The sequence below is a fragment of the Xyrauchen texanus genome, chromosome 15 (genome assembly GCF_025860055.1).
Source record: "Xyrauchen texanus isolate HMW12.3.18 chromosome 15, RBS_HiC_50CHRs, whole genome shotgun sequence".
NCBI classification, from domain to species: Eukaryota; Metazoa; Chordata; class Actinopteri; order Cypriniformes; family Catostomidae; genus Xyrauchen; species Xyrauchen texanus.
Genome location: NC_068290.1, coordinates 9,494,488 through 9,521,311, shown reverse-complemented (window position 1 = coordinate 9,521,311; position 26,824 = coordinate 9,494,488). Strand labels below are relative to the sequence as shown.

At 37.6% G+C, this 26,824-nt stretch overlaps 2 protein-coding genes and 1 non-coding gene across 4 annotated transcripts in view; 2 read left to right on the top strand and 1 right to left on the bottom strand.

The window, feature by feature from the left end:
- Nucleotides 1–7,014: 7,014 nt before the first annotated feature.
- dek (DEK proto-oncogene) lies at nucleotides 7,015–18,186 on the top strand. Of its 2 annotated transcripts, none has more exons than XM_052144813.1 (11): nucleotides 7,015–7,099; nucleotides 8,028–8,169; nucleotides 8,405–8,619; nucleotides 8,712–8,806; nucleotides 10,451–10,571; nucleotides 14,278–14,613; nucleotides 14,792–14,899; nucleotides 15,190–15,298; nucleotides 15,608–15,753; nucleotides 17,097–17,165; nucleotides 17,250–18,185. In XM_052144813.1, exons 2-11 carry the CDS (start codon nucleotides 8,064–8,066, stop codon nucleotides 17,259–17,261), a joined length of 1,317 nt encoding a protein of 438 aa, XP_052000773.1. In that variant the 5' UTR covers nucleotides 7,015–7,099; nucleotides 8,028–8,063; the 3' UTR covers nucleotides 17,262–18,185. The 2 variants fall into 2 exon arrangements, with proteins under 2 accessions (XP_052000773.1, XP_052000772.1); XM_052144812.1 differs by lacking the exon at nucleotides 7,015–7,099 and adding an exon at nucleotides 7,216–7,325 and having other exon boundaries at nucleotides 17,250–18,186.
- Nucleotides 18,187–22,219: 4,033 nt separating this feature from the next.
- On the bottom strand, nucleotides 22,220–22,291 carry trnae-cuc (transfer RNA glutamic acid (anticodon CUC)). The gene has a single exon. It is a non-coding gene; the product is annotated as a tRNA-Glu (tRNA).
- A 421-nt stretch (nucleotides 22,292–22,712) lies between these two features.
- Nucleotides 22,713–26,824, top strand: part of LOC127655956 (sterol regulatory element-binding protein cleavage-activating protein-like) — a 49,834-nt gene continuing 45,722 nt past the window's right edge. The window contains exon 1 of the mRNA XM_052144056.1: nucleotides 22,713–22,831. The gene's annotated coding sequence lies outside the window, so the exon portion shown is untranslated. The remainder of the gene's footprint in view (nucleotides 22,832–26,824) is intronic.

Sequence of the window (26,824 nt, the reverse complement as noted above, 5' to 3'; positions counted from 1 at the left end):
TGCATGTAGCATTATTTCATAACAGCCTATGTTCTTTGTGTACTTCTGCATCTCTTTAGGTGCCTACAGCTCAGCAAGTTCAAACTCAGTGTTAACATCTAGTTCAAGTGTTGGTTTCACACCTCATCAACTGCCTGACAACAGCTGGCATTATAGTTTTGAAATTCCTTGGAAGAAGATGCTATCTGAGATCATCGGACAACTGGAAACAGGGACGCGTCCAACAAAAAGTGAGAGACTTGAAATTATACGACTGATAGTGAGTGAAATATTAACAATATGTTATACATCCTCACACTCTGTCACACAAATCCTCACACACACTCACTCCCACATACTCACATACACTCTCACACACATCCTAACATACTCTCTCTCACACCTCCTCACTCTCACTCTCTCACACACATCCTCAAACTCTGTCACACAAATCCTCACTCTCTCACCCACATTCTCACATACACTCTCACACACATCCTTACACTCACTCTCTCACACACATCTTCACATACACTATTACACACATCCTCACTCTCACACACATCCTCACACTCTGTCACACAAATCCTCACATACACTCACTCCCACATCCTCACACTCACTCCCACATACTCACACACATCCTCACATACACTCTCACACACATCCTAACATACTCTCTCTCACACCTCCTCACTCTCTCACACACATCCTCAAACTCTGTCACACAAATCCTCACATACACTCTCACACATCCTCACTCTCTCACCCACATCCTCACATACACTCTCACACACATCCTTACACTCACTCTCTCACACACATCCTCACATACACTATTACACACATCCTCTCATATGTTCATTCTCACACTCACTGTCACACAGATCCTCACATACACTCTCACACACATCCTCTCATATGCTCACTCTCACACACATCCTCACACTCACTCTGTCACTCACTCTCTCACCCACATCCTCACACTCTCTCTCTTACCCACATCCTCACTCTCACACACATCCTCACACTCACTCTCACACATACGCTCACTCTCACACATCCTCACACTCTTCTCTCTTACCCACATCCTCACTCTCTCACACACATCCTCAAACTCTGTCACACAAATCCTCACATACACTCTCACACACATCCTCACTCTCTCACCCACATCCTCACATACACTCTCACACACATCCTTACACTCACTCTCTCACACACATCCTCACATACACTATTACACACATCCTCTCATATGCTCATTCTCACACTCACTGCCACACAGATCCTCACATACACTCTCACACACATCCTCTCATATGCTCACTCTCACACACATCCTCACACTCACTCTGTCACTCACTCTCTCACCCACATCCTCACACTCTCTCTCTTACCCACATCCTCACTCTCACACACATCCTCACACTCACTCTCACACATCCTCACACTCTCTCTCTTACCCACATCCTCACTCTCTCACACACATCCTCAAACTCTGTCACACAAATCCTCACATACACTCTCACACACATCCTCACTCTCTCACCCACATCCTCACATACACTCTCACACACATCCTTACACTCACTCTCTCACACACATCCTCACATACACTATTACACACATCCTCTCATATGCTCATTCTCACACTCACTGCCACACAGATCCTCACATACACTCTCACACACATCCTCTCATATGCTCACTCTCACACACATCCTCACACTCACTCTGTCACTCACTCTCTCACCCACATCCTCACACTCTCTCTCTTACCCACATCCTCACTCTCACACACATCCTCACACTCACTCTCACACATACGCTCACTCTCACACATCCTCACACTCTCTTACCCACATCCTCACTCTCACACACATCCTCACACTCACTCTCACACATACGCTCACTCTCACACATCCTCACACACGCTCTCACACACATCCTCACATACGCTCACTCACACATGCTCACATGCACGCTCTCACACACATGCTCACATGCACGCTCTCACACACATGCTCACATGCACGCTTTCACACACATGCTCACATGCACGCTTTCACACACATGCTCACATACACTCTCACACGCATCCTCACACTCACTCTCACACGCATCCTCACACTCACTCTCACACGCATCCTCACACTCACTCTCACGCATCCTCACACTCACTCTCACACGCATCCTCACACTCACTCTCACACGCATCATCACACTCACTCTCACACACATACGCTCACTCACTCTCACACACATACGCTCGCTCACTCTCACACACATACGCTCACTCTCACACACATCCTCATACTCACTCTCTCACGCATCCTCACTACGCTCTCAACATACACATACACTCACAACATAGTCTCTCTCACATGCACATCTTTGTTGCCAATGTCCACATCCCCTGTGCAAATTCCCACTATTCTGCTACTTTTATTGCTAATATATTAAGAGCATATTTTACAGAGATTTCTTTTTTTTCTTTTTTTATTCGACAGATGCCTTTTCAAGATCAACCCAGAGAAGGGATCAAAAGTAGAAAAGAGCACATCAAGAAAGCAACTGGCAGTCAGTCCAAAGGTGCTTTCACTGATCAACAAAATTAGTGGACTATGAATGGATGGAGTAAAACTTTTGGAAGTGACTATATGAGTGTTTAATTATTATTATTTTTTCTAATCTATCTGTTGACAAATTTTTATATTGGTGTATTGTTGTAGTTATGAATTAGACCGAGTTATACTAATGGTTATATTGGTATATTGTTGAATTAAACATTAAAAAGGATGTGTGTGAGCTCAAGAAAATACAGAAATTTGTATGTAAAAACTGTGTATTGAGTTATACTAATGGTTATATTGGTATATTGTTGAATTAAACATTAAAAAGGATGTGTGAGAGCTCAAGAAAATACAGAAAAATGTATGTAAAAACAGTTTTTTGAATAAAGGAAAATTACTGTAATTTTACGTGTTGGTTATTTTCTGTAATTTTACGGGTTTTTTCTGGCACCCCAGCTGCCAGAATTTTACCGTTTTTTTACGGGATTTAAATAAAGGAAAATTACTGTAATTTTACGTGTTGGTTATTTTCTGTAATTTTACGGTTTTTTTCTGGCACCCCAGCTGCCGGAATATTACCGTTTTTTTAAGGGGATTTTTTTTACAGTGTAGCATATCTTCTTTTTTAGGAAGGTTTGATTAATCATCCGTAAATAGTCTTGACATCTTAATATTTTATTAGTACAACATATTACTTAACAAGTTTTAGATTACATTTTTGTCTTCTGTGTAAAAATTACTTTCCTGGGTATATATTTTTGTAATAAAAATAAGCTTCTGTTCCATAAACTTGGTACTGATAACAACTTAACATTATTTTCATTAGTCTACAATTTTGGGGTCTTTGCTATTATATTCCAATACCATTATGCCTCAATTAGCTAGTTATAGATTAAGAGTTGTTGTTTAGGTGTACAGATGGCTTGCTGCTGTGTATAATAATTTGTGTTGAGAAATAACATATTTTGTCAAATATTCTGTCAAATATGTACTCTTATGAAACTTCCCTAGGAACACTGTTGAAATATTTTGGACGTGGGGCACAACCAACACCACCTGCCCCAAGTTCCAGTGCTACAGCTGATGATGATTTTTCAACAATCCCAGATCATTATATTTATATGGATAAACCATGCCTTTGTTTTTGACAGACAGTTGCATTACCTTCTAATATGACATCTAACATGGCTAGCTTTTATTATTATTATTTTCATCTTTCATCAGGTCCATCCTCTGCATGAGAGGAGCACTTCCCAGCACATGCATCCTCTGATGTGGTCATCTATCCTGTCTGACTCAGAAAGGACTGATCTGGTAAGCAGAGTGCCACTGCCTATAAAGGAAAACTTCACATTCCCTGAAAAACCTGATGGCCAAAGCTTCCACTACACCTACAGAAAGTTAACTAATGGAGAAAAAATGTAAGTGGAGCTGCTCACTTATTCAAAAAGAAATGATACTGTCTACAGCTTCTGCTGCAAATTGTTCTCTAGGAAGTCCACAAAACTGGTAACAGAGGATCAACAGGATTGGGTAAATATAGGTGTGCTACTGTTACATTTAAAACCGTAGAAGGGTAAAATAATGCCAGGCAGACATTGGTATGTTGTAAGCAACACAGCTACAACTAATAAAATTGATAAGGGGTGTGTTAGATTTATATATGCGAATAATCAAGCATTGACAATATTCAATCATATTGCCGGCACCGAGGGGCCCCCAAATCAAATTCCGCTTAGGGCCCCATAAAGGCTTGGGCCGGCCCTGGTTACTGAGATTAAGCGCGTAATATTCGGCTGGTCATGTGATTCTATGGCAGCCCCCATGTGCGGACCCCCTCCATATAGAATAAAACAGCTTTTATAAAGTTACTGATATGAGTCTTCATTTTAATGTGAGTGGTCATGATTTCCTATTGAAAAATTACAATTCATGTCTTTAGGAGTTAAACTTTTTAATGAGGAAAACATTACTGAATGTACCTTTAATGACTGACGTGATGTTATTTATGCTATCAATTTGGCAATAGAAATATAAAGTAATCCAGTCTGTTTCTCCCGTCATTAGAAAAGGTGGCATTAATAAAATGTGGAGAGTCTGAAGACAGATGGCAATACGCCATCAATACGTACAATTATATTATTTAGCTATTAACCTCGATATAATTTAACATTGTTTAAAAAAAAAAAAAAAATATATATATATATATATATATATATATATATATATATATATATATATATATATATATATATATATATATATAGATAGATATAGATTACAATAGTTCGAGTTATAACCAGTTATAACTTATAAATCTAGTTATCATTTTTTTATTTTATCGGTTTTAAGTGCCATTTTATTTATGTGCAATATATTACATAAAAACGAGTGCAAAATGTACAGTAGGGAAGAGCGGGCCACAAATTAACGCGGGGTTTGTTTTGACACACGTGGTTTAAACATACCACACACGCTGGTAATACGAAAATTCATTTGTTTACTTGTTGCCATATCAACAAGAATCACCCCAGAGACTCAATATCTGAGCAGAAGCAGTAGGGAGCATTATTGCATTTCTACTACCGCGTTTCGCACTGTTTCTCGTGTGAATGGAAAACGCCCAAACGAGAAGGCAAGGGCAAGCAAAACCTGCAGCCCATCGCGTCCCGTGTAAAACCGCATTTAGGGTTTACAGCGTTACGTCGTCATGGCAACGAAGTTGTAATATGGGATATTACTTAACACAGAAAAGATTAGGCAATTTAATCACACTAACATCATGTTAACACGCATATTGTTTACGTCTTGTGCTTATACTTTTGAAACTGAGTATTTAAACGTTTACGTATTGGCCCATTCACTTCCATTGTAAGTGCCTTACTGTAACCAAGATTTTTGTTTTGTTGATGTTTTAATGTATGGATGAGTAATTACTGAATCATTAAACATTGCGATGGAATCATGGAATATAATTGTGTAGGATTTGTGTCATGCGGACACAAATCTGATTCTGTAGTAGCTTCTTTTATAGTGCCCCCTGGTGTTAATGAAATTACTGCTGCCACCACCTGAAGAGCTGGCGATTTTCATGATGTTATGACACATTTTCGTTTGTTCATTATACGGTAAGTATCTTCAATAAATTAAATTACCTTTTGTGAAACGAATTAAATTAAAAATGAATTAAAATCCATATTCCAGCATTGCATCTGTACTGCTTCTGAGTTCAGTAAAATAAGCCTACTCAACTACTATTGTTGGTTCCTATAGAACGGAATGTTCTTTTTTTAGTTATCCAGGAACGTTTTCTATATAGAAATAGAACGTTTGTTTTAGGTTGTGTACAATGGTTCCCATAATGTTTTCTCAATGTTCCCTTAACCTCTAAACTTTCTGCATAAACATCAATAACCAGTTGTTTTTAATCAGTAAAATAAGCTAATCTCATAACTACATATTATGGAGGATGATTTCTGTATCATATTTTCATCACATATTTTTATCATTACCAAAATACTGATGACCGAGCCAAGATTTTACATTACCTGCACTGTACTTTAGCAATGGACATTGTATGTAGACATTGAAGAAAATGCATATGCATAAAAATAAATGTGAATCTCAAGAAACCTCTCAAGAACAATTCAAGGACACATTTCATCCCACAATGAGGTATGAAGTATTTGGGGGAAATTTGCTTAATTATAATGAAAATAATATCACAATGAAAACATTAAATTTTACCAATTTTTACATTTTCAATTAAATCTCACAGTGGAAGTATATATTAGGACAAATAATGTAAAATACAAAATTAATGTTGTATTGATAAAAAAGTTAAAGAAGTATCATACAAAATATTGCATAGGATTTATCTGGCCAAATATGCCTTGGAATTACATAAACTGAACATTTCTTATACTTCTGAATTCTGTGCATTTGAGAAAGAAACTATTCTGCATCTGTTTTACAATTGTATTTACACAAGATTGATTTGGAAGAATTTGGATACTTATGTTGATAGAAAATTGGGATTTGTGATAGAAATGTGTGTGTTTGATGTGATATTTTATTATAAAGATGATATTTTGAAATGTAAAAGACAATATATAGTAAATTGTATTATTTTACTGGGAAAATACTAAACCACATTTCTCACATTTTGCAAATGGCATTGAATCATATGAAAACTTACTTGAAAAATTTAAATAGAAAAATGGATAAAGTAACTGCAATTTATGTAAACTTACTGGCAATGTTAGTTATGCTATTAATGTGACTATATACCTCTCTGGCAGTTTTATATTTTCATTTAATATTTAAAATTCTTATTTTTATATTCTCATTTAAATTTTAATGCCTACGCTTATTTATTGAGCATTTATTCTGTATTTATTTTTGGTAGAGTGGTCCTCCATACGGATAAACATTTTGCGACAGTTTTTGCTTTTATAAGAATCCGCGCTTGATCACGTGACAACCCGCCCTCTCTTTTCAAACGCCATGTTTACTGCGCACCTTCGACACAAGCTCAACGTACAGTGAGTATGTTTATAAAGTGTGAGTGCATGGGTTTTATTGAGGTTTTACAATTTGTAACATTTCTTTCCGCTGTGTTTTACGTGCGTAAATGTAGGACATCTTGTGATTTGCAGCTAATTTAAATGTAAATGTGTTTTTGTGAACGAGTGTGCGGGACAAGTAAGCAATGTTGCCATCAGGCTCGTGCCGCTTTAAAGCTTTGAGTCGCGAGCTTACTGTATGGATGTAAGTGGGGTTTACGTACATATAATGAAATGTTTGATTATTCATTTTACATATTGCACTGTTTTCATCTTGTTTACCTCGCATACGATAATAGCTTGGTAACACGAAAATGGCTAGAGTCGGTTTAGCTTATACAATTGTGAAAGAAACACGCGCCAAATTTGTTCTTAAGCATCATCGCGCGCTGTCGATGACACATATAAAGCAGAAATGTATAGGAATTTTAAAATTGTATTCTCAAGGTGTGAAATATTTTTTAATTAATAAAATCTTAATATTCGTGGAAAATGCTTTCAGTAAATAAAAAGTTATATAGTTGTAAGTTCCTGTTAAAATATTTCAGCGTCTAGATACTATTAGAGTAATACTCGTAAGCCGTAGCCAGTTCTATCGAGTCGGGTTTTTTTTTTTTTTCTTCAATGAGTTTGTTAAACCCTTTCACAAATCGATCTGAATGATTGAATTGATTATAACGGCGAATTAGTTAATCTAAATTAAAATGATTTATGGAAATAATTTTCCTCTAATCCCAAGTGTCCAGAAAGGTCATGGAAAATTATTGATCAAAGAGTGTGAGATACAAAATTAACGTCTACTGGTGGTATGCAGCACGATTGTAGTACCAATGGAGGTGTAATACTCATTTATAGCCTTAAATGTAATGTATTGATAAAACGTATCTATATCATTCATCTAATGCAGGATGCAACTAGAAAGATCACAAACATAAGTGAAGCAATGGAAACTGTCAAGGCAGAGGATCATCCTTTGGATGAAAACAGCACAAAGGAGGAAGAAATGGGTACATTGGATGATGGATCAGGAAAACCCAAAAGCAAAATGTGTAAGTTCATGTCACAATTCATGTGCCAAACCCATTCTTTCAAGAAATGTTGTTTATTGTTCGAGGTAGCAGAAGAACTTCAGAACTGGTTCATAATAAGAATGCTCAAAGACCCGTTTTCTTCAGGACAGAAAGTTAATTGGGCTAACTTAAATTACATGGGTATTTTATTTCTTTATTTTAAACCAAAGTTACCCACCTTTGTCCTTCTATTGTCGTGTAATTGTCTTTCCAGACCAGGGTGAAATCCTTGAAGGAAAACGGGAGAAAAAAGGAGTCCAGAGACTTTCTGCAACACTAACGAGTAAACCAAAGGAAAAGTTTAAGATTGAGAGCACAGGACAAGGTGCCAAACTTGGAGATATTGCACGGATTAATCACTCCATCGGAAAGCTCAAAGCCCCCCTGCTCAAACCTCTGCATAAGATTCTGTATGATCGACCTGGAGCAGTAAGCTCTTTATTTGGGAAACTCACATAACATGTAAATGTTAAAAATCACCATGTTATTTTTTAAGATGTGTGCTTCTAAATGTTTTACAGGCATCATCACTACGGAAAAATCTTCGATTGTTTAATGGGTTCCCTTTTGAGGCTGACAGTGACCTTTACAACAAAAAGAAGGAAAAGGTGACAAGGTAGTCGTTTTAACCGATTTGCTGCTTTTTTTTAAGGGTTTCTGCAAGGATTGGTGCCAGACGGGCTGATTTGAGTATTTCTGTAACTGCTGATCTCCTGGGATATTCACGCACAACAATCATGAGAATTTTCTAAGAATGGTGCCAAAAACATCCAGTGAGTGGCAGTTCTGTAGGTGAAAAAAGCTTGTTAATGATAGGGGTCAGAGGAGAATGGCCAGACTAGTCGGAGGTGACCGTAACCCAAATAACCGCACGTTACAGCAGTTCTATGCAGAATAGCATTTCTGAACTTGCAACACGTCAAACATTGAGATGAATGGGCTACAGAAGCAGAAGACCCCTCCGGTAACCACTACTGTCATCTTAGAACAGGAATATAATACAATACAAATAGGAATAATGGGAAACTGAGGCTGCAGTGGGCATAGGCTCACCAAACTGGACAGTAGACGATTGGAAAAACATTGCATGGTCTGAAAAATCTGGATTTCTGCTAAGATACACAAATAGTAGGTCCACTGAAGCGTCAGTTTTCTGTTCTTGGCTGACAGAAGTGGAAACCAACGTTGTCTTCTGCTGTTGTAGCCCATCTACCTCAAGGTTCGACATGTTGTGCAATCTGAGATGCTATTCTGCTCACTACAATTGTACAGAGGGGTTATCCGAGTTACTGTAGCCTTTCTGTCAGCTCGAACGAAAATGTACTTTTAACTATAATTCTATACGTAAAAAGGTCATTTGCATATATTACCATGAAATGAATCAAATCCCGTGCCGTCTGGGAAGAAAAAATACATTGATATCCTGGTAATTCAGATAAAAGCTGACGTCCTTTTATTGCTGCATAATTTTTCTCAGCCTAGACCTCCAGATGCTTGTACATTGGGCAATATCCATGAAGGGTGCATCACTTCATGCGCTTCCCTTCTTACCCTGACATGCCTATTGCTTTGGAATAGGGTAAATCTGGATTCTTTAGACCACATTACCTTTTTCCATTGCTCCACAGTCCAATCTTTATGCTCCTTGTGCATGAGGAAAAGCTTTTACTTTCACTATTAAACGTAGCTGTGAGTTCTACTGTCGATTTGTTTTTAGGATGTGACATCACCAAGCATCATACAAAAATCTTTCTGTGTATCTGACAGTTCACCACTATCCTTCCAGGTTTTAATTATGCATTGAACAGTTACAGTGATTTCAGCAATCTCCTTAATTGCTTTCTTTGCTTGATGCAGGCCAATAATTTGCCCCTTCTGAAGCACAGTAACATTTTTCCGACATGGTTGTTTAAGAAATAAGAAGCTACACACTGCATCAGTTAGGGTTAAAAGAATTGTTGCCAGCTGAAACATATTAATCACTGCAAAAAGCATTCAATCATAGGGTCTTAAGTATCTGCTTATTTAAATCCAAACTGCAACTTTGTTTTGGGCCAGGTAGTGTATCTTCATGAACCTGCAGAAACCCTGTTTTTGGAGTGTGTTTATACAGTATATCACTGAGAATTCAATACTAGAAGTGATGTATCCAAATAATAATACCAAATGATCCATAATTTAATCCATGTGATGCATATTTTTCTAACCTTCCCATTGGTTGATGAATGGGTGTGGTAAATTAATTTTGTCTGTGTGGCAGGCTTCCCAAATCACTGCTCCGAACCATCTGTCAGACTCTTGATCTGGAGAGGAGTGGAACGCAAATTGTTCTTGTTGAGAGGATCATGAACTTTATTGTATGTCCAACTAACTCAGGGAAGGTAAAATGCTTGATATTGTCTTTTTTTTTTTTTTTTTTCTTAAAAACAACAATCAGGATCTTATGTGACACTTAACTTACAGTTAAAGGATTGTGTCGGGTTTAACCTTTTAAGCTCTGAAGGTGTTTTTAAAGATATAGATTGAATCCTACTGTCTCTCAGCCTAATAAACAGCTGAAAAATCACACAAAATTTAGCCAAAATGTACTTCTTTTTATTATTTGACTGTATTTGTGTCAATAAGCTGGCAGAAAAACTGCTTTTGTTTTGTTTCCAATCATGTCAACTGTATCTGAGAAATGTTGATTATGTGTTGATTAGATAAAGCAATCATCAAGGTATAGCATTACAAAAATAATGTATCATAGTGTCCAAAGATTTCTCCACGTCCAAACGCCTCGCCAAAGAAATAAAACATAATAATTGTACATATACTAATTACACATGCAAACTCAAAAATGACTAAAGGTATGAATAGCATGGAGACATTATTTTAGTTATTAGATTTCACAGAATAAGTGGCTCAATTTCAGTTTTTGGCTCAATGAGTCTGCATCACTGAGTCTGTGTCATTTACATGGTGCCATCTCCTGGTGGCCATATGTAACATTGTGCTTTGTGTGGATTATCTAATGATCAATGTATCCTTTTGTGTGGGCCTGTTTTAAATAAAATCACCTTCTCTAAATAATTTTAATAAAAATAAGTTATAAACGAAAATGCTGCATACTAGCAACACCAACATATTGTCAAAGAAATATACTTCTCTATAACTCACTGTATTTTTGTCTGTGAGTAAAACAAATAGGCTGCTCTTTGAGAGCTTTCCAACAACATTTGACACATGGCTGTTTGATCCGTTTGACGTTCTTCCATCCATCTTCATTTTCAACCGTTTATCTGAAGTCGGGTTGTGGAGCAGCAGGCGGCCCCAAACTTCCCTATCCCAAGCCATATTAACCAGCTCTGACTGGGGGGACTCTGAGGCGTTCCCAGGCCAGTGTGGCGATGTAATCTCTCTACCCAGTCCTAGGTCTTCCCTGAGGCTTCCTCCCAGCTGGACGTGCCTGAAATGCCTCCCTAGGGAGGTGCCCAGGGGGCATCCTTACCAGATGCCCAACAACCTCAACTGGCTCCTTTCGACGCAAAGGAGCAGCGGCTCTACTCCAAGCTCCTCACGGATGACTGAGCTCCTCACCCTATCTCTAAGGGAGAAGCCTGCCACCCTTCTGAGGAAACCCATTTTGGCCGCTTGTACTCAAGACCTAGTTCTTTCGGTCCTTCATGACCATAGGTGAGGGTAGGAATGAAAATTGACCAGTAGATCGAGAGCTTTGCCTTCCGGCTCAGCTCTCTTTTCGTGACAACGGTGCGATAGAGCTAGTGTAATACCGTCCCCGCTGTCCCGATTCTCCGGCCGACCTCCCGCTCCATTGTCCCCTCACTCGTGAACAAGACGTCAAGGTACTTGAACTCCTTCACTTGGGGCAATACCTCCTTCCCTACCCCGGAGTATGCACTCCATCGGTTTCCTGCTGAGAACCATGGACTCAGATTTAGAGGTGCTAATCCTCATCCCAGACACTTCACACTCGACTGCCAAGCGATCCAGTGAGAGCTGTAGTTCACGGACCGATGATGATATGAAGCCCACATCATCTGCAAAAAGCAGCGATGAGATCCCCAGCCCACCGAACCGCAAACCTTCCCCACCCTATGCCTCGATATCCTGTCCATGAATATCACAAACAGGATTGGTGACAAAGCGCAGCCCTGGCGGAGACCAACCCTTAAACATGGAACGAACTCGACTTCGTGCCGAGGACCCGGACACAGCTCTCGCTTTGGACATACAAGGATTGGATCACCCTAAGAAGGAACCCCCCCACCCCGTACTCCCGCAGCACCTCCCACAGTATCTCCCGGGGGACCCGGTCATACACCTTCTCCAGATCCACAAAACGCATGTAGACCAGATGGGCATATTCCCAGGCCCCCTCCAGGATCCTTGTGAGCGTAAATATCAGGTCCGTTGTTCCACGGCCACGACGGAACCAGCATTGTTCCTCTTCAATCCGAGGTTCGACAATCGGCCGAAGCCTCATCTTCAGCACTTTTGAGTAAAATTTACCAGGGAAGCTGAGAAGTGTGATACCCATGTAGTTGGCACATACTCTCTTGTCCCAATTATTGAAGAGGGGAACCACTACCCCATTCTGGCACTCCTTTGGCACTGTCCCGGACTTCCACGCAATGTTGAAGAGGCGTGTCATTCATGGCACCCCCTCCACATCCAAAGTTTTCAGCATTTCTGGTCGAATCTTATCAATCCCTGTGGCTTTGCCACTGCAGAGTTGTTTGACTATCTCAGTGACCTCCCCCAGGGAAATTTAATCTGATCCCCTGATCAGCCTCCAACTCTGCCTCTAGCAAATAGGGCGTGTTGGGATTTAGGAGTTCTTCAAAGTGTTCCTTCCACCGCCCAATAACCTCCTCGGTTGAGGTCAACAGCGTCCCATCTTTGCTGTATACAGCTTGGATGGTTCCCCGTTTCCCCCTCCTAAGGTGGCAGGCGGTTTTCCAGAAGCACTTTGGTGCCGACCGAAAGCACTTCTCCATGGCTTCTCCAAACTTTTCCCACACCCACTGCTTTGCCTCCCTCACGGCAGAGGCCGCAGCCCTTCGGGCCTGTCTGTACTTTACAACTGCATACCTCTGGGACAACATATCCAGGAAGGCCTCTTTCTTCAGTCGGACGACTTCCCTGACCACCAGTTTCCACCATGGTGTTCGAGGGTTACCGCCCCTTGAGGCACCTAAGACCTTGAGGTCGCAGCTCTCCACCGCGGCTTCGGCAATGGAAGCTTTGAACACCCCCCACCCCCCATAACAATTCTGATTTGTCTGCAAATTTCAGTTTTAGTCATAATGCCTGCATGTATTGGAAAGTAGAGCTTCTTAGCACAAATGATACTTATTTTATGTTGGTCTGTAGTTTGACAATTAATTTTTTTTCTCGTGGGCTTAAAGTTTTACTAAAATGGGGCAGGGTATACAGATATTCAGATTCATAAGTGTTTCAGTTGAGTGCACATTGAGCTTTACCTCATCCAAACCATGTGTGATTACAATTAAAAGTTTTTTTTGTTTGTTTTTGATCAGCAACTGACTGTGAAGAACAGAAATAGTATTATATGATAAATTATTCAATGAAAAATAGATTTTGTGGATCTCGTCTTTGGAGACATTTCATGGAACAAGTCAAAACAAACTTTTACACTCAACATGCAATAAAAGGATCTCTGTGCTTCTTTGCAAATGTACTAAATCACTGCTGAGTGAAATGTAAAAATTTACCAGCCAGTCGGTAACCACTGGTGCAATGGTGCAAAATTTGGTCACATATGCTAGTGATTTATTCACATTGTAGAGCGTTGCCTCAGAGTAAAAAAATAAATGTAGTGATTTAAGAATCAATATCGAGAATTACCAAATAAAGATCATGAACGATGCATTAGAAAATTTATGTTTTTCCGTAGACCTATGATAAAAGTTAAACTCCACTAATTGGCCTGAAAATGTGGAATTATTTTATGGAAAGTGTGTTCAGTGCAAATTGTTTTTGAGCATGTTTGTGCCGTTATTTGATTTGCCATTTGTTCTCAGTGAATTCGCTCTTATGTTTCTTTTTGTTTACCCTGTAAAGCCTGTTATAAAGAAAAAAAAGAGGAAGACAACCAAAGATGCCAAAAGAGAAAAGAAGTCTTCATCCAAGAGTAAAAAAACACAAAAAGTAGAAAGTGGGAAGTCCAAAGCTATTGTCAGTGATTCCAGCAGTGATGATGATGATGATGATGATGATGAAGAGGAGAGAAAAGAGAAAAATAAGGGCACTGAGAAGTCTGCATCAGTGAGTCAAAAACATCAAGACAGTGACAGTAAGTCTTCTGATAAAGAGGAAGATGATGATGAGGAAGATGATGATGATGATGATGGTGGTAAGGAAGATCATATAGCTCCTGTGAAGGACAGCAAGGAGGAAGTGAGTGAAATTTGTTTTTCTTGTCTTAAGTTTTTGAGAGTCTATGGAGTTCGCTAGTGGAGATGTGACAAATCATCAATAAATTCTGACAGATTTATGATTTGTAGTTTATGAAAGACAATCGTACAGTGCGTAGTTGCTTGTTTTGAAATCAACCTCCAATTTAAAATCCAAACAGCTATCTCCTAAGAAGAAATATCCCTCCAAGAAGGCCACAAAGAAATCTGATGAAAAGTCTGCTCATTCTGCATCGGATGAAGAGAACAGTGATCAAGACTTAAAAAAGGTTGGATGCAACTACTATTTTGTAACTTAAAAAATGTAATTATATATATATATAGATTTATATCTATATTTATTTTGAATGTCTAGGTAGTGTCACACAACCAATCAATATAGATTTTTGTTTTGGACTTCCGTTGTAGTCTTTCTTTTTTTTGTCACAAATGCTAAATATATTCTGGATTCAATAATCATCGCTTACTGGAAGTGTCATCTGATAACAATGCCATTATAAAATTTGAAATTACTCCACCAGACATTTAAGATGGTTGATTTTATTCACTATTTTCTTAGACAAAGAAGCCTGCGGCAAAGCGAAAAGCTCCAGCAAAGCCTGTCCCCAAAACCAAGAAAGCCGACAGCAGTAGCAATAGGGGGAAAAAGAAAGAAAGCAAGTGCAAAGGTAATCATTAAATATTAAATATTAAAAAATTAAGTATTGAAACCTTAAGCTATCTTGGGAGCCGTTTACCCTGAACACATTTTTTGCGCTGTTTTTCTATGTAAACATGCACTCTACAGATGTCTTTGTTGTCATGCAGAAGAGCCCCATTTTTTTTTTTGGGCAGTATGCCAAGTTAAGAACAATGTGTCTCAAGACCCCCTTCTGTTCTGCACATCTCATTATTTTTTTAACGCAAGAACATGTTCTGACTGAACAGCCCCTTATAGGCTTCCTGTTTAGTTTGACATGCTGTATTTTTACCTCCAGATGAAAGTGATAGTTCTGATGATGATCAGCCATTGATCAAGATAGTTAAAAAGCCACCAACCGATGACCAGTTGAAGGAGACAATTCAGGATCTCCTCAAAGATGCAAACTTAGAGGAAGTGACAATGAAGCAGCTCTGCCAACAGGTATGCTATGATGGCATTGTCTGGAAAAATATATTATTTTTGAAGGAGTGTATTGTACTAGTGTTGTCAAAACTACCGGTACTTCGGTACCAAGTCGATACTAAAATAAAAAAAGATGTAACGGTACCAGTGTTTCTGCAGTAGTGTGTACCGGTGTAGTACCGAGCACCAAATCTATCCGGTACCAGCGCAGAGTATGACTGACACAGGACAGCTTTAAAATGCTCACAGGCTTATTTTGAATGCATGCTCTGTTACTTCTAGTACACTGAAACAGACAATTCATCAAAATTAAAATTGTGACATGCCCTAGTATGATTTATTAAACCGATAAAGGCTGCAATCTTACTGTGGAAGAGATGTGTACGTTAAATAAATCCAACCTCTCATACACTAGAAACACCACAAACATTGAGAATCATTCACGTTGTATGAGATGACAGCAGAGATCTTATCCATTGTGAATCATGTAAAATATATTTATATAATTAAAATCTGCACTCTAATCTCAGCTCAGCTTTATTTATATCGTATTTAAAACAACAGTTAACCAAAGTGCGTCACAGTAATACAATTTAAAACATAAGATTTAAAAATTACCACATACACAAACACTAGTAATCTAAAATACGAACACTCCAAAACTGTGTCCTATATTTCATTCATCAGACTTAAAGGCCAGTTTAAAGGGATGAGATTTCAGACATGACTTAAGTCTTCAATGATCACACTGTGCAGTGATCCAGAAAAGTGAAGCATACGGCAAATAACACGTCATAATAAAAGCACGATTCAAAATAAAATCTAGATGCCTGAAATTGAATAAAAATATATTACAACTTTATAGTAAAATTTAATATTCTCTATAATAATAATAATAAAGTATCACAAGCAAGACATCTGTTGAATACAATTTTTGCAAAATAAAAATACAAAAAAGCAATGACATGTAAAAAAAAAAAAATAATGTGTTCACTTGTTAAAAGTTGTAATTAGACACCATTTTGATGATTAAATTAAACTTTAAAAAAAAATTCTGGAAAGTTCTGGAAAATAATAATAATTATAACTATTATTATTAAACTAATTAAAAATAACTAAACTATTGTGTTCAATAGCAGATTATCATATTAGCATTTTTTTGCTGTGGTATCGAAATTGGTATCGAGAACCGTGAAATTTAACTGGTATCGGTACCGTCTACTGAAATTTTGGTACCATGACAACACTATATTGTACTGTAACTTTCTTATAATAAAAATTGGAGTCATGAAACCTTGAGAATGCCTTTTCATATGATTTAAATGGAATATTTGATTAACTTTTGATTAATATTGTTTTAGGTTTATGACAAATATCCTCACTTTGATCTTACCAGCAGAAAGGATTTCATCAAAGGCACAGTTAAAAGCGTAAGTACCATAAAAATATTGTTCCAGATTTTAGGTTACACTGATACATTTGTTGTACTTGAACATGTTGAAATGTTTTTCCAGCTGATATCCTGAAGTGAAGTAAATACCTGATTTAAAAGGAAGAAATGTGTGAAGATTCCTTATGAAAACTCCCTTTCATTACACTGTTCACTGTTGTATTTGTATTTTGTTACTTTCCACTTTTTAAGTCTTTAAAGCATGATTTTAATTAATTACATTTTTATCTGTCTGTTAACCAAATATTACAAATTTTTTAAAGTGACCCCCCCACACACACAAACACACTCTTTAAAAAAAAAAAAGATCATTATTGAGTGTCTTGGCTGTGGATTGCAATTGCATTCCTGTTGATGTGGCGTTAGCAAGATATTGTGTGCAATATATTTAGAAAGCACCTGCCAAGTATGTTTTCTCTTGTTTGATTGGTCTGTCAGCTGTAAGTAGTACTGGGCTACATTTATGAGGTAGCAGGAAAGCAACACATTTAGAAACAATTTCCCATTTAGTGTTGTACTTAATTGAATAATTTGGCATTTTAATACAAATTTATAAAAAGCATTACCCTTTTTGGTTGACCTTTTCTTAATCTGTTTCATAGTTAATATCCATATGTCTGTTTGTGTAAATATATGCTCTTTTATGCTAATTTTTTCTTATTGTATTTTAAATACAACTCAAAGATCATATATGTTTCAAATATGTCATGTTACTCATAACCATGGATCTGTGTAGGTTCTGTGATTAGATGAGAATCAAGGTTGATCTGTTGCACTACTGCAAAACTAACCTCATTAATTGAAAAATTGTTATCAGTCATTGCTCACAGTGGTAAAGTTTCACAAAACTGTTGTAGCAAACCAAAAACCTAAATTTGTGTATTTTGTAATAAATTAAACCTGTCTTTATGTTTTTCCACTGTGTTTTTTTTTTTCCCACAGTATGCTACATTCAGGTCCATAAATATTGGGACATCGACACAATTATAATCTTTTTGGCAATATACACCACCACAATGGATTTGAAATGAAACGAACAAGATGTCCTTTAACTGCAGACTTTCAGCTTTAATTTGAGGGCATTTACATCCAAATCAGGTGAACAGTGTAGAAATTACAACAGTTTGTATATGTGCCTCCCACTTTTTAAGGGACCAAAAGTAATGGGACAGATTAACAATCATAAATCAAACTTTCACTTTTTAATACTTGGTTGCAAATCCTTTGCAGTCAATTACAGCCTGAAGTCTGGAACGCATAGACATCACCAGACGCTGGGTTTCATTCCTGGTGATGCTCTGCCAGGTCTCTACTACAACTGTCTTCAGTTCCTGCTTGTTCTTGGGGCATTTTCCCTTCAGTTTTGTCTTCAGCAAGTGAAATGCATGCTCAATCGGATTCAGGTCAGGTGATTGACTTGGCCATTGCATAACATTCCACTTCTTTCCCTTAAAAAACTCTTTGGTTGCTTTCGCAGTATGCTTTGGGTCATTGTCCATCTGTACTGTGAAGCGCCGTCCAATGAGTTCTGAAGCATTTGGCTGAATATGAGCAGATTATATTGCCCAAAACACTTCAGAATTCATCCTGTTGCTTTTGTCAGCAGTCACATCATCAATAAATACAAGAGAACCAGTTCCATTGGCAGCCATAGATGCCCACGCCATGACACTACCACCACCATGCTTCACTGATGAGGTGGTATGCTTTGGATCATGAGCAGTTCCTTTCCTTCTCCATACTCTTCTCTTCCCATCACTCTGGTACAAGTTGATCTTTGTCTCATCTGTCCATAGGATGTTGTTCCAGAACTGTGAAGGCTTTTTTAGAAGTTGTTTGGCAAACTCTTATCTGGTCTTCCTGTTTTTGAGGCTCACCAATGGTTTACATCTTGTGGTGAACCCTCTGTATTCACTCTGGTGAAGTCTTCTCTTGATTGTTGACTTTGACACACATACACCTACCTCCTGGAGAGTGTTCTTGATCTGGCCAACTGTTGTGAAGGGTGTTTTCTTCACCAGGGAAAGAATTCTTCGGTCTTCCACTACAGTTGTTTTCTGTGGTCTTCCGGGTCTTTTGGTGTTTCTGAGCTCTCCGGTGTGTTCTTTCTTTTGAAGAATGTTCCAAACAGTTGATTTGGCCACACCTAATGTTTTTGCTATCTCTCTGATGGGTTTGTTTTAATTTTTCAGCCTAATGATGGCTTGCTTCACTGATAGTGACAGCTCTTTGGATCTCATATTGAGAGTTGACAGCAACAGATTCCAAATGCAAATAGCACACTTGAAATTAACTCTGGACCTTTTATCTGCTCCTTGTAAATGGGATAATGAGGGAATAACACACACCTGGCCATGGAACAGCTGAGCAGCCAATTGTCCCATTAATTTTGGTCCCTTAAAAAGTGGGAGGCACATATACAAACTGTTGTAATTCCTACACTGTTCACCTGATTTGGATGTAAATACCCTCAAATTAAAGCTGAAAGTCTGCAGTTAAAGCATATATTGTTAGTTTCATTTCAAATCCATTGTGCTGGTGTATAGAGCCAAAAAGATTAGAATTGTGTCGATGTCCCAGTATTTATGGACCTGACTGTATATGATGTCAATCGCTCAAATCTGAAGTGTGTAACTTTTTCTGTGTTGAAATACTTAATCCTATCCCAGCTTAATATGCGGAGACAACTATAAGTAAGCCAATAATATGTAAATAAAAAAACTGTAAACACTGTTTCTGTTGAGCTTTGAAAATTGCTCTGTTTTGAGAGACCCGCTTAGACCCGCTGCAACAACGTCACTCAACTTGTTGTGGGCGGGACTGTCTCTTTGTTTGACCAACGGCAGATGGGGGGGGGCGTATTCAGAAAACTGTTTTGAAAACAAAGTTTATTTTTGCTATTCCGTTTGGTGGCGCAGAAATTTTATACCTCAGCTTTAAGATTTAGTTTTGTAGTTACTTCATGGTGCTCTTATATTTCTATATTAAATTGTTAAAGCTGTTACTTTAGTGGGCGCGAACATTAGCTTCAGGGGGTCTTAAAGAGGTCATAAAATACTCCATACATGTATATAGTTTTTATTATATTCTATGAGGTCCACTGATAATTGTATTAATGGTTTTTTTCCATTAAAACATTCATAATTTAATATATGATTATTTTCCACACTGTCTCTGGCCCTCTGAAACGGTCTGTTTTTGTTTAATGGTGCGTTCAGACCAGAGGTGTCAAATCGACCGGAAGTCATTCATTTTCTATGGCAGCCAGCGTCTCTTGCGGTGTGGTGTGGGCGTCAGAGGAAAGTTAAAGTGTGGGCAACATTATGGTAATGAGCTTTGACGCAGTTCGGCGTGAAGTGCTCCGCTCTAGCGAAGTCTAGAGAACACAACAGGTGTAAACTTTGGTTCCCACCAAACATTAGTTCCGAAGACAAAATGGAGAAACTGATTATTGCCGTGGTGGATTTTCCCTTAATATATGACCTGTACCTGTTTGCTTACAGGGATATATATAACAATTCGTAGACAAATGTGTCTGAAATTGTTTGTGCCATGTGAGTTGATGAAGTGGATATTATGGTTTATATAATAATATATTAAAAGATTTCATGAGGATATACGCTACTTGTAATATGTCAGCAAAAAGATACCGGTTGACATGTCTGGATGTTTTGCGGCCCTTTTAAATATAGTTCACAAAACCAAGCATACCTATTTCAACTACGTCAGAGCATCCACGAATCTTCGATATCATTGTTGGCAGTGCAGCCATTGCAAATTTTGACTCTTTCGCCGCTTCTGGTCTGAACGCATGGTGATCGCCTCCTTAATACTTCAATGTAACTAAATCTTGCAGCCCCTCAAATTCAGCCTTTTTTAAATCTGAGAATAACGAGCTCCACAACATTATAAAACTACATTTCAGGGGTTACACATAACGCACATCCAACACATTACATCTGAATATATTAAACATTTCATGCTGTCTACCATAGAAAGCATCCATTGATGAGCTTCATGTTTTGCTGACGGTAAACCGATGTCCCATTCCATTTTGCGCTGCACGTGCTATTACTGTCAACAACACAAACTGTTGCACCCGGAGTTGGCAGCCTCAATCCATTGTATTGCATCAACATACATGCTGCATCAATGTAAACAGGATGTCGGCACCGTAAACTATCAAACAATCATGACATTGTTCTCTTCATCTGATGCCATTTGACATAGTTCCTGTTTTGCATCAGCTCCAAGTGTTTTTAACTGTCCCATCCTTCAATAACAGTTCCTTTGTAAAGCTTGAATTGTTTTATAACTGGTCCACAAGCAATCCACACTGAGAAGAGCTGAAAAAAACATGCAATCCACACTGAAATACGCTGAAGACATTCAGTTTCCAGTATCATCCTGCACAAATGCACATCGCCGGAAACTCGTCTAAATGGTCAAAGATGTTCAGCCAGAGCATGTATTCAAACACCAACAATTAAAAATAGTGCAGATAACAGCAAGAGGCAACAGCTGAATGAGTTATAACTTGACACCTTATCTTTTGGCCAGATAAAGGTATCAAGTGGTCAAAGATGTCTGTCTGTGCATGTTTAAATACAAAAATAATTTAAAATAGTCCAGGTAGGTCCCATTTGGTGTTCAGGAATAGTCTGTCCTCTCTCAGTTTGCGTATTGAAGCGCCAAGGGTTCAATGATTTTAAGTAGGTGTGAATGTTTTTGAGCTATAGAGGTGGTCATGAATTTATGAGTCCCCAAATGACGTAGAGAAGTCCCGGAAGTAGAGAATGAGGCGTTTTTGCAGCTTTGTTTCAATAAATGATTTTATTGCATTGGGGATTATGTTTTGAGTTCTGAAATTAACGTTGTTTTATGGTAGAAATATGTCAAAATATCAAGGACATTTGTAATTATTTTCGTCATCCCTGACATGACCCCTTTAAGATTTGGAAAAGGTTTATGGATTCCAAATGTAACAATTTTATTTTCATATGCTAAAAGGTTCGTTTAAAAAAAAAAGTTACGTTCCCTGACCGGGAATCGAACCCGGGCCGCGGCGGTGAGAGCGCCGAATCCTAACCACTAGACCACCAGAGAAGCGTTGTTACGTTCTTGAACTAAGAGAGTTATAAAAGCAGGTATAAAAACAAGTTAATAATGTTATTAATTATAACAACAAAAAAAATCTTATTTTTTAAATGTTCAATTATGTGCATATTATATTAACTAAACAAAATCGACAGACATTTTATATTTTCTGCTGCTCATGCTCAATCACAAGCACTTGCGTGTGAACATATAATGCAAACACCTGCAGTGTAAAGAGAAGATAATTTCATTTTAAGAGAATACTGATCTTCACTGTAGTCACTGTAATGTAGCTTGTCATTACCCATGTTCACACGCGTTTGAGGAGCTTGTTGTTTCACCCATTGGCCAGTAGAGTCCGTAGTTTGACGCGTTTTAGTTCACTGCAGGTTGAAGTTGAGGTGTCACGTTGGATAGTGGCTTACAGTAGCTGGCATGATGCAGGCAGAGCAGTAGAGACTTCCAACCACCTGTCTTCTGGAATCCAACAGGAGCCTATTCACTATTAAAACAAGCCCTCGGAGAGGAAGGGCAGAACCTGTCATTGGGGTAAGCGATGATCTGAGCGATGTTGTTTTGGTTTGTGTGTTTATATAGATAAATAAGATTATTTCGAGAAGCATGTCAGGGCCCCTAGTGTTCAGTGTTACTGATAGCTGGTTAAGTAAGAAGCTGTCAGACCGCTTTCTATACACGCGTGTTCATCGTGTCGCCACAATAAATATATTAAATATTGTATTTCTGCTGGTTTACTACCTTTATTGTCTTTCTACGCAAAGCTTGTAAAGGAAAAAACAGCAGGTGCTTCACACATTAACTGTTGCTAATGCTAAAACGTTAGCATCTCTGCTAAAGTTAATGCCATGGAAACATGTATCAGGTTCATCTCCAGCTCGCCCGAGACAACATTAATATGCAATATGTAAAGGGTTATGAAGGGCATGAAACCGATATGTCGTATACATAGACATAACAGTTGAGTTAACAGGACTACTGTAAAATATATTTGAAATTTAAGTTAATTTACAGTTGAATTTACTGTTAAATTAACAGCAGAGGTAAACTGGAATCACATTTCCATTGCATTGTTCAATAGTATCTAATTAATGCACTAAAATAAAGGTATGGTTGTCATTTATTACCGCAGTAAATATAGAAGTACCATGGCATTACCATCTGATATAATCACTGTAACATGGTACCACCACAGTACTCTTTTGTAATTATATTACTTAGCCTGAAAATTAACTGTAAGGCTGTCTGATTAAATGCAGTTTGTGTTGTAAGTGTAGGGTAAATTAATTTGACTGATACAAATGCAATTTGAATCTGTAATAATGTTGAGACTATAGTGTTATTACTTGCTGTATAATTTCCAGAGGAAATATTTGTGTATATCTTCCTGAGACTCTAGCGTGGCTGCTGTGTGAATTTTACAGTTTGCGTTTTGATTTGTAACTAATAGCACTTAGCAACAAAAAAAAAAAAAGATTTCCTAAAAATGTATTTCCACATGTGTGACAGCAGGACTAAGTTGTGACATTTAAAAAAATACCAAGCTGTAGAAAGCCATATTTTTTATAATCTAATTGTTTGATGTTTCCAGGAGTGTTGGTTATTCATGTTTTTGAGACATTATATAGATATTAGAGCTGATTGTCTGTAAAGCTGCATTGGAACAATGTGTATTGGGGTTGACCGATAACTAAGTTGGGCAGTACCTACCGATAACCAATTAATCAACCGATAGATTTTAAAATTGATACTGAAAGAAAAAATAACACACAAAGTAAAATAGTGCTGAACTTTATTTAAAAAAATAAACGGTATCGACTGAACCATGAAAATGTATTGTACTTTTTTAAAATGAAATAAATATTAATATATATGAACAAATATTCAAATTTTAAAGTCGGCTGATTTTAAAATTACGTTGTTTCCTTAGTCCACAATAGGGCGGAATGAATACGTAAACCATTCAGCACCCTTATATTATTGCATAGAACATTCCTATCTTTGCAGTTATCGGCATTACATTTTAAACTAATGTGCATAAAAGAAATAATTAAAAAAAAACAAAAAAAAAAAAACATTTTATTCGGCCCATATTCTCAAATGTTATGTCAAAAGTAAAATGAGGGGGGAAAACGCTTCAAAAGACAGTTCGCATGGTGTTACACTTGCACTGATTCCTACTAATACAGCCTCAAGATTCATAATAACAGCGAAATACCACATTGTTTTTTATTCAGCACAGTTGTATGTAGAGTAGCAATATTCAAAAGAAGCAGCGGTATTCGGCTGAACTCGGTGGTGAAGCGGCTCAGAATATGAGCCCAGGCCAGGGGCTGTTCAAACAGACGGCACACAACAGACTGGAACCGAACGCAAGGATCTCGAGAGACACATTTCCAAGTTGAACATCTTTCCAGACAAAGCATTTAAACAACTCATTCCTTATAATAGAGCAAGATGCAATGGCCAAAGACCTCCACCAAATGTAAGGGGCTGTTTACACTGAACGCTTTTGCAACTATCCATTTGTTTTCCTATGTAAATGTGCGTTAGACAAATGTCTTTTGTTTCACTTTGTTTTTGTTTATTCAGTGTCTCGTGCAGGAGCGCTGTTTTTTAGATTATGTCTCTAATTAAAAATAAATTTAAAAGCATATTGAGACACCTGCTTTGTGTTAAACTGTATTTGTTTTGCTATGTCTAGCCTTTTTTGGTGCACGAATTTGATCGACCTGTTGTCATCGTATTACATTGAGGATATTTTTTTTAATTGAAATCTGATGCATTTCTGATTTGATTATACGTTTCTCTCGGCTGCATGATGTTAATTTGCTTTCTCTTGTCAATAGTTTTAAATACGCATCTTAACTGGCTAAAAAATGCATGAACGTGACCAGCTGGATATTAATAGATGGTAACAATCCTGAGATTTAAAAATTTGGGTAGGACTTACTTGTATTTTTGTCACATTGTTCTAACCGCTTGAGGTTAGCTTTAATGTTAGCGTCCTCTCGGTCTTGTCCGCAAACATACTGCTGTTATCTACCAATGCAGCATCTAGTCAACAAATGAATTACTTTATAATGAATGGACAACATGTACTGTATACATACCTTTTCATTGTTGATGTTTTAAATCCACATCTGAAGTGTTCCTCTCCATGCAGAGTGTAGTCTCATGTGTCAAAACAAACACCACACGGCATCAGTGAGGTGATAGTTTTTATTTCATCTGTATAATGACAGCGGACCCTTCCCAGCCGTTCCAGTACCGGACGCAATGGGGAAAAACTATCGGTGTGGATTTTTCCTGATAACCGATTGTTCCAGAAATCTGTTATCGGTGCCGATTAATATGCAAAACCGATATATTGGTCAACCTCTTAAAAAAAAAAAACATACACATAAAAAATATTTGAGTTGACTTTTATGTTACAATGTTTTTTCTACTTTGGCAGCAAAATCTTAATATTCTCTGTTTACACTGTCAGGCAAGTGATAGCCAGTCCTGAAGCATAATTCATTCTAATTCAAGCAATGACCAGCATCGACCAATTACTGCCAACCATGTTAAATGATAATGATAAATTCTGAATCGAAGTACTGATTACCATTGTCCCATGTCTGCCAAACATGTTGACTGATTCAAACATAATCTGCAACCTGAATCTGAGCTTTTGATGGGAAGTTTGGATTGAATGCACTTGGTTTAACAGGAAAGACATAGGATACTCCCTTGCTCCCTATTTAGTGAATGACTTGACCTCCAATGTGCTGTTTGTCTGCACTGGTCTCAGAAGAGTGCGAAAGGTACTGTATTTTCATCCTAACTCCATATAAAGCCCCTGATAGCAGCGTTTTATATAATAAATACGTATTTATAAATACGTAAATATAGTATTTCTAATGAAAACCTTGTGCTGTTGTACACTATACTGTACATTGTGTTTATCAGCGTGGTGTTTCGTGATAAATCGCTAACGTTTTTAAAATGGCATATCGGATTAAACTAGAGACATTAATCTTTTGACTCAAATAGGTTTCAATGTAAAAACTTAATTGGGTTTCTTACCAGATGTAGTTTTATTGGTGTTTCTTGCAAAGACAAACTACTCTGTGATCAACGCCATGTTGTTTTGTCACATGACTCCGTAGGTCAAAATTGTAACCTTTTACTGAGTCTCCAGAACTGAGATCAGTTGGTTTAAATAAAATTAAATTACACGTTAGCAAAGCCAAAATACAACGTCCACTCATGAGGATATATTTTAGTTATACTAATTTTTTTTATGTTTAATTTTTTTGCCTGAAATGATAAATTTGTCAAGAATATAACATGTCAGATTAGTTCAAAAGACCTACTTTGCGTTATTTGCATTAGCATAATCTATTGTTTTACTGCAATATATTTTGAAAAAAATGCTTTACAATTTGACATTTTTGGACTATTAGACACTTATATTTTTCATATTGATTTAAGACATTTTCTCTTTTTACAGTGACTCTAAACAGGGACCAAACTAAACTT

What these genes read in the sequence shown, in the direction of transcription:
- dek (XM_052144812.1), top strand. An exon ending in AAAACCCAAAAGCAAAATGT is followed by an intron (nt 8,170 to 8,404) that starts GTAAGTTCATGT and finishes TTGTCTTTCCAG; the next exon opens with ACCAGGGTGAAATCCTTGAA. An exon ending in GAAAGAAAGCAAGTGCAAAG is followed by an intron (nt 15,299 to 15,607) that starts GTAATCATTAAA and finishes TTTTACCTCCAG; the next exon opens with ATGAAAGTGATAGTTCTGAT.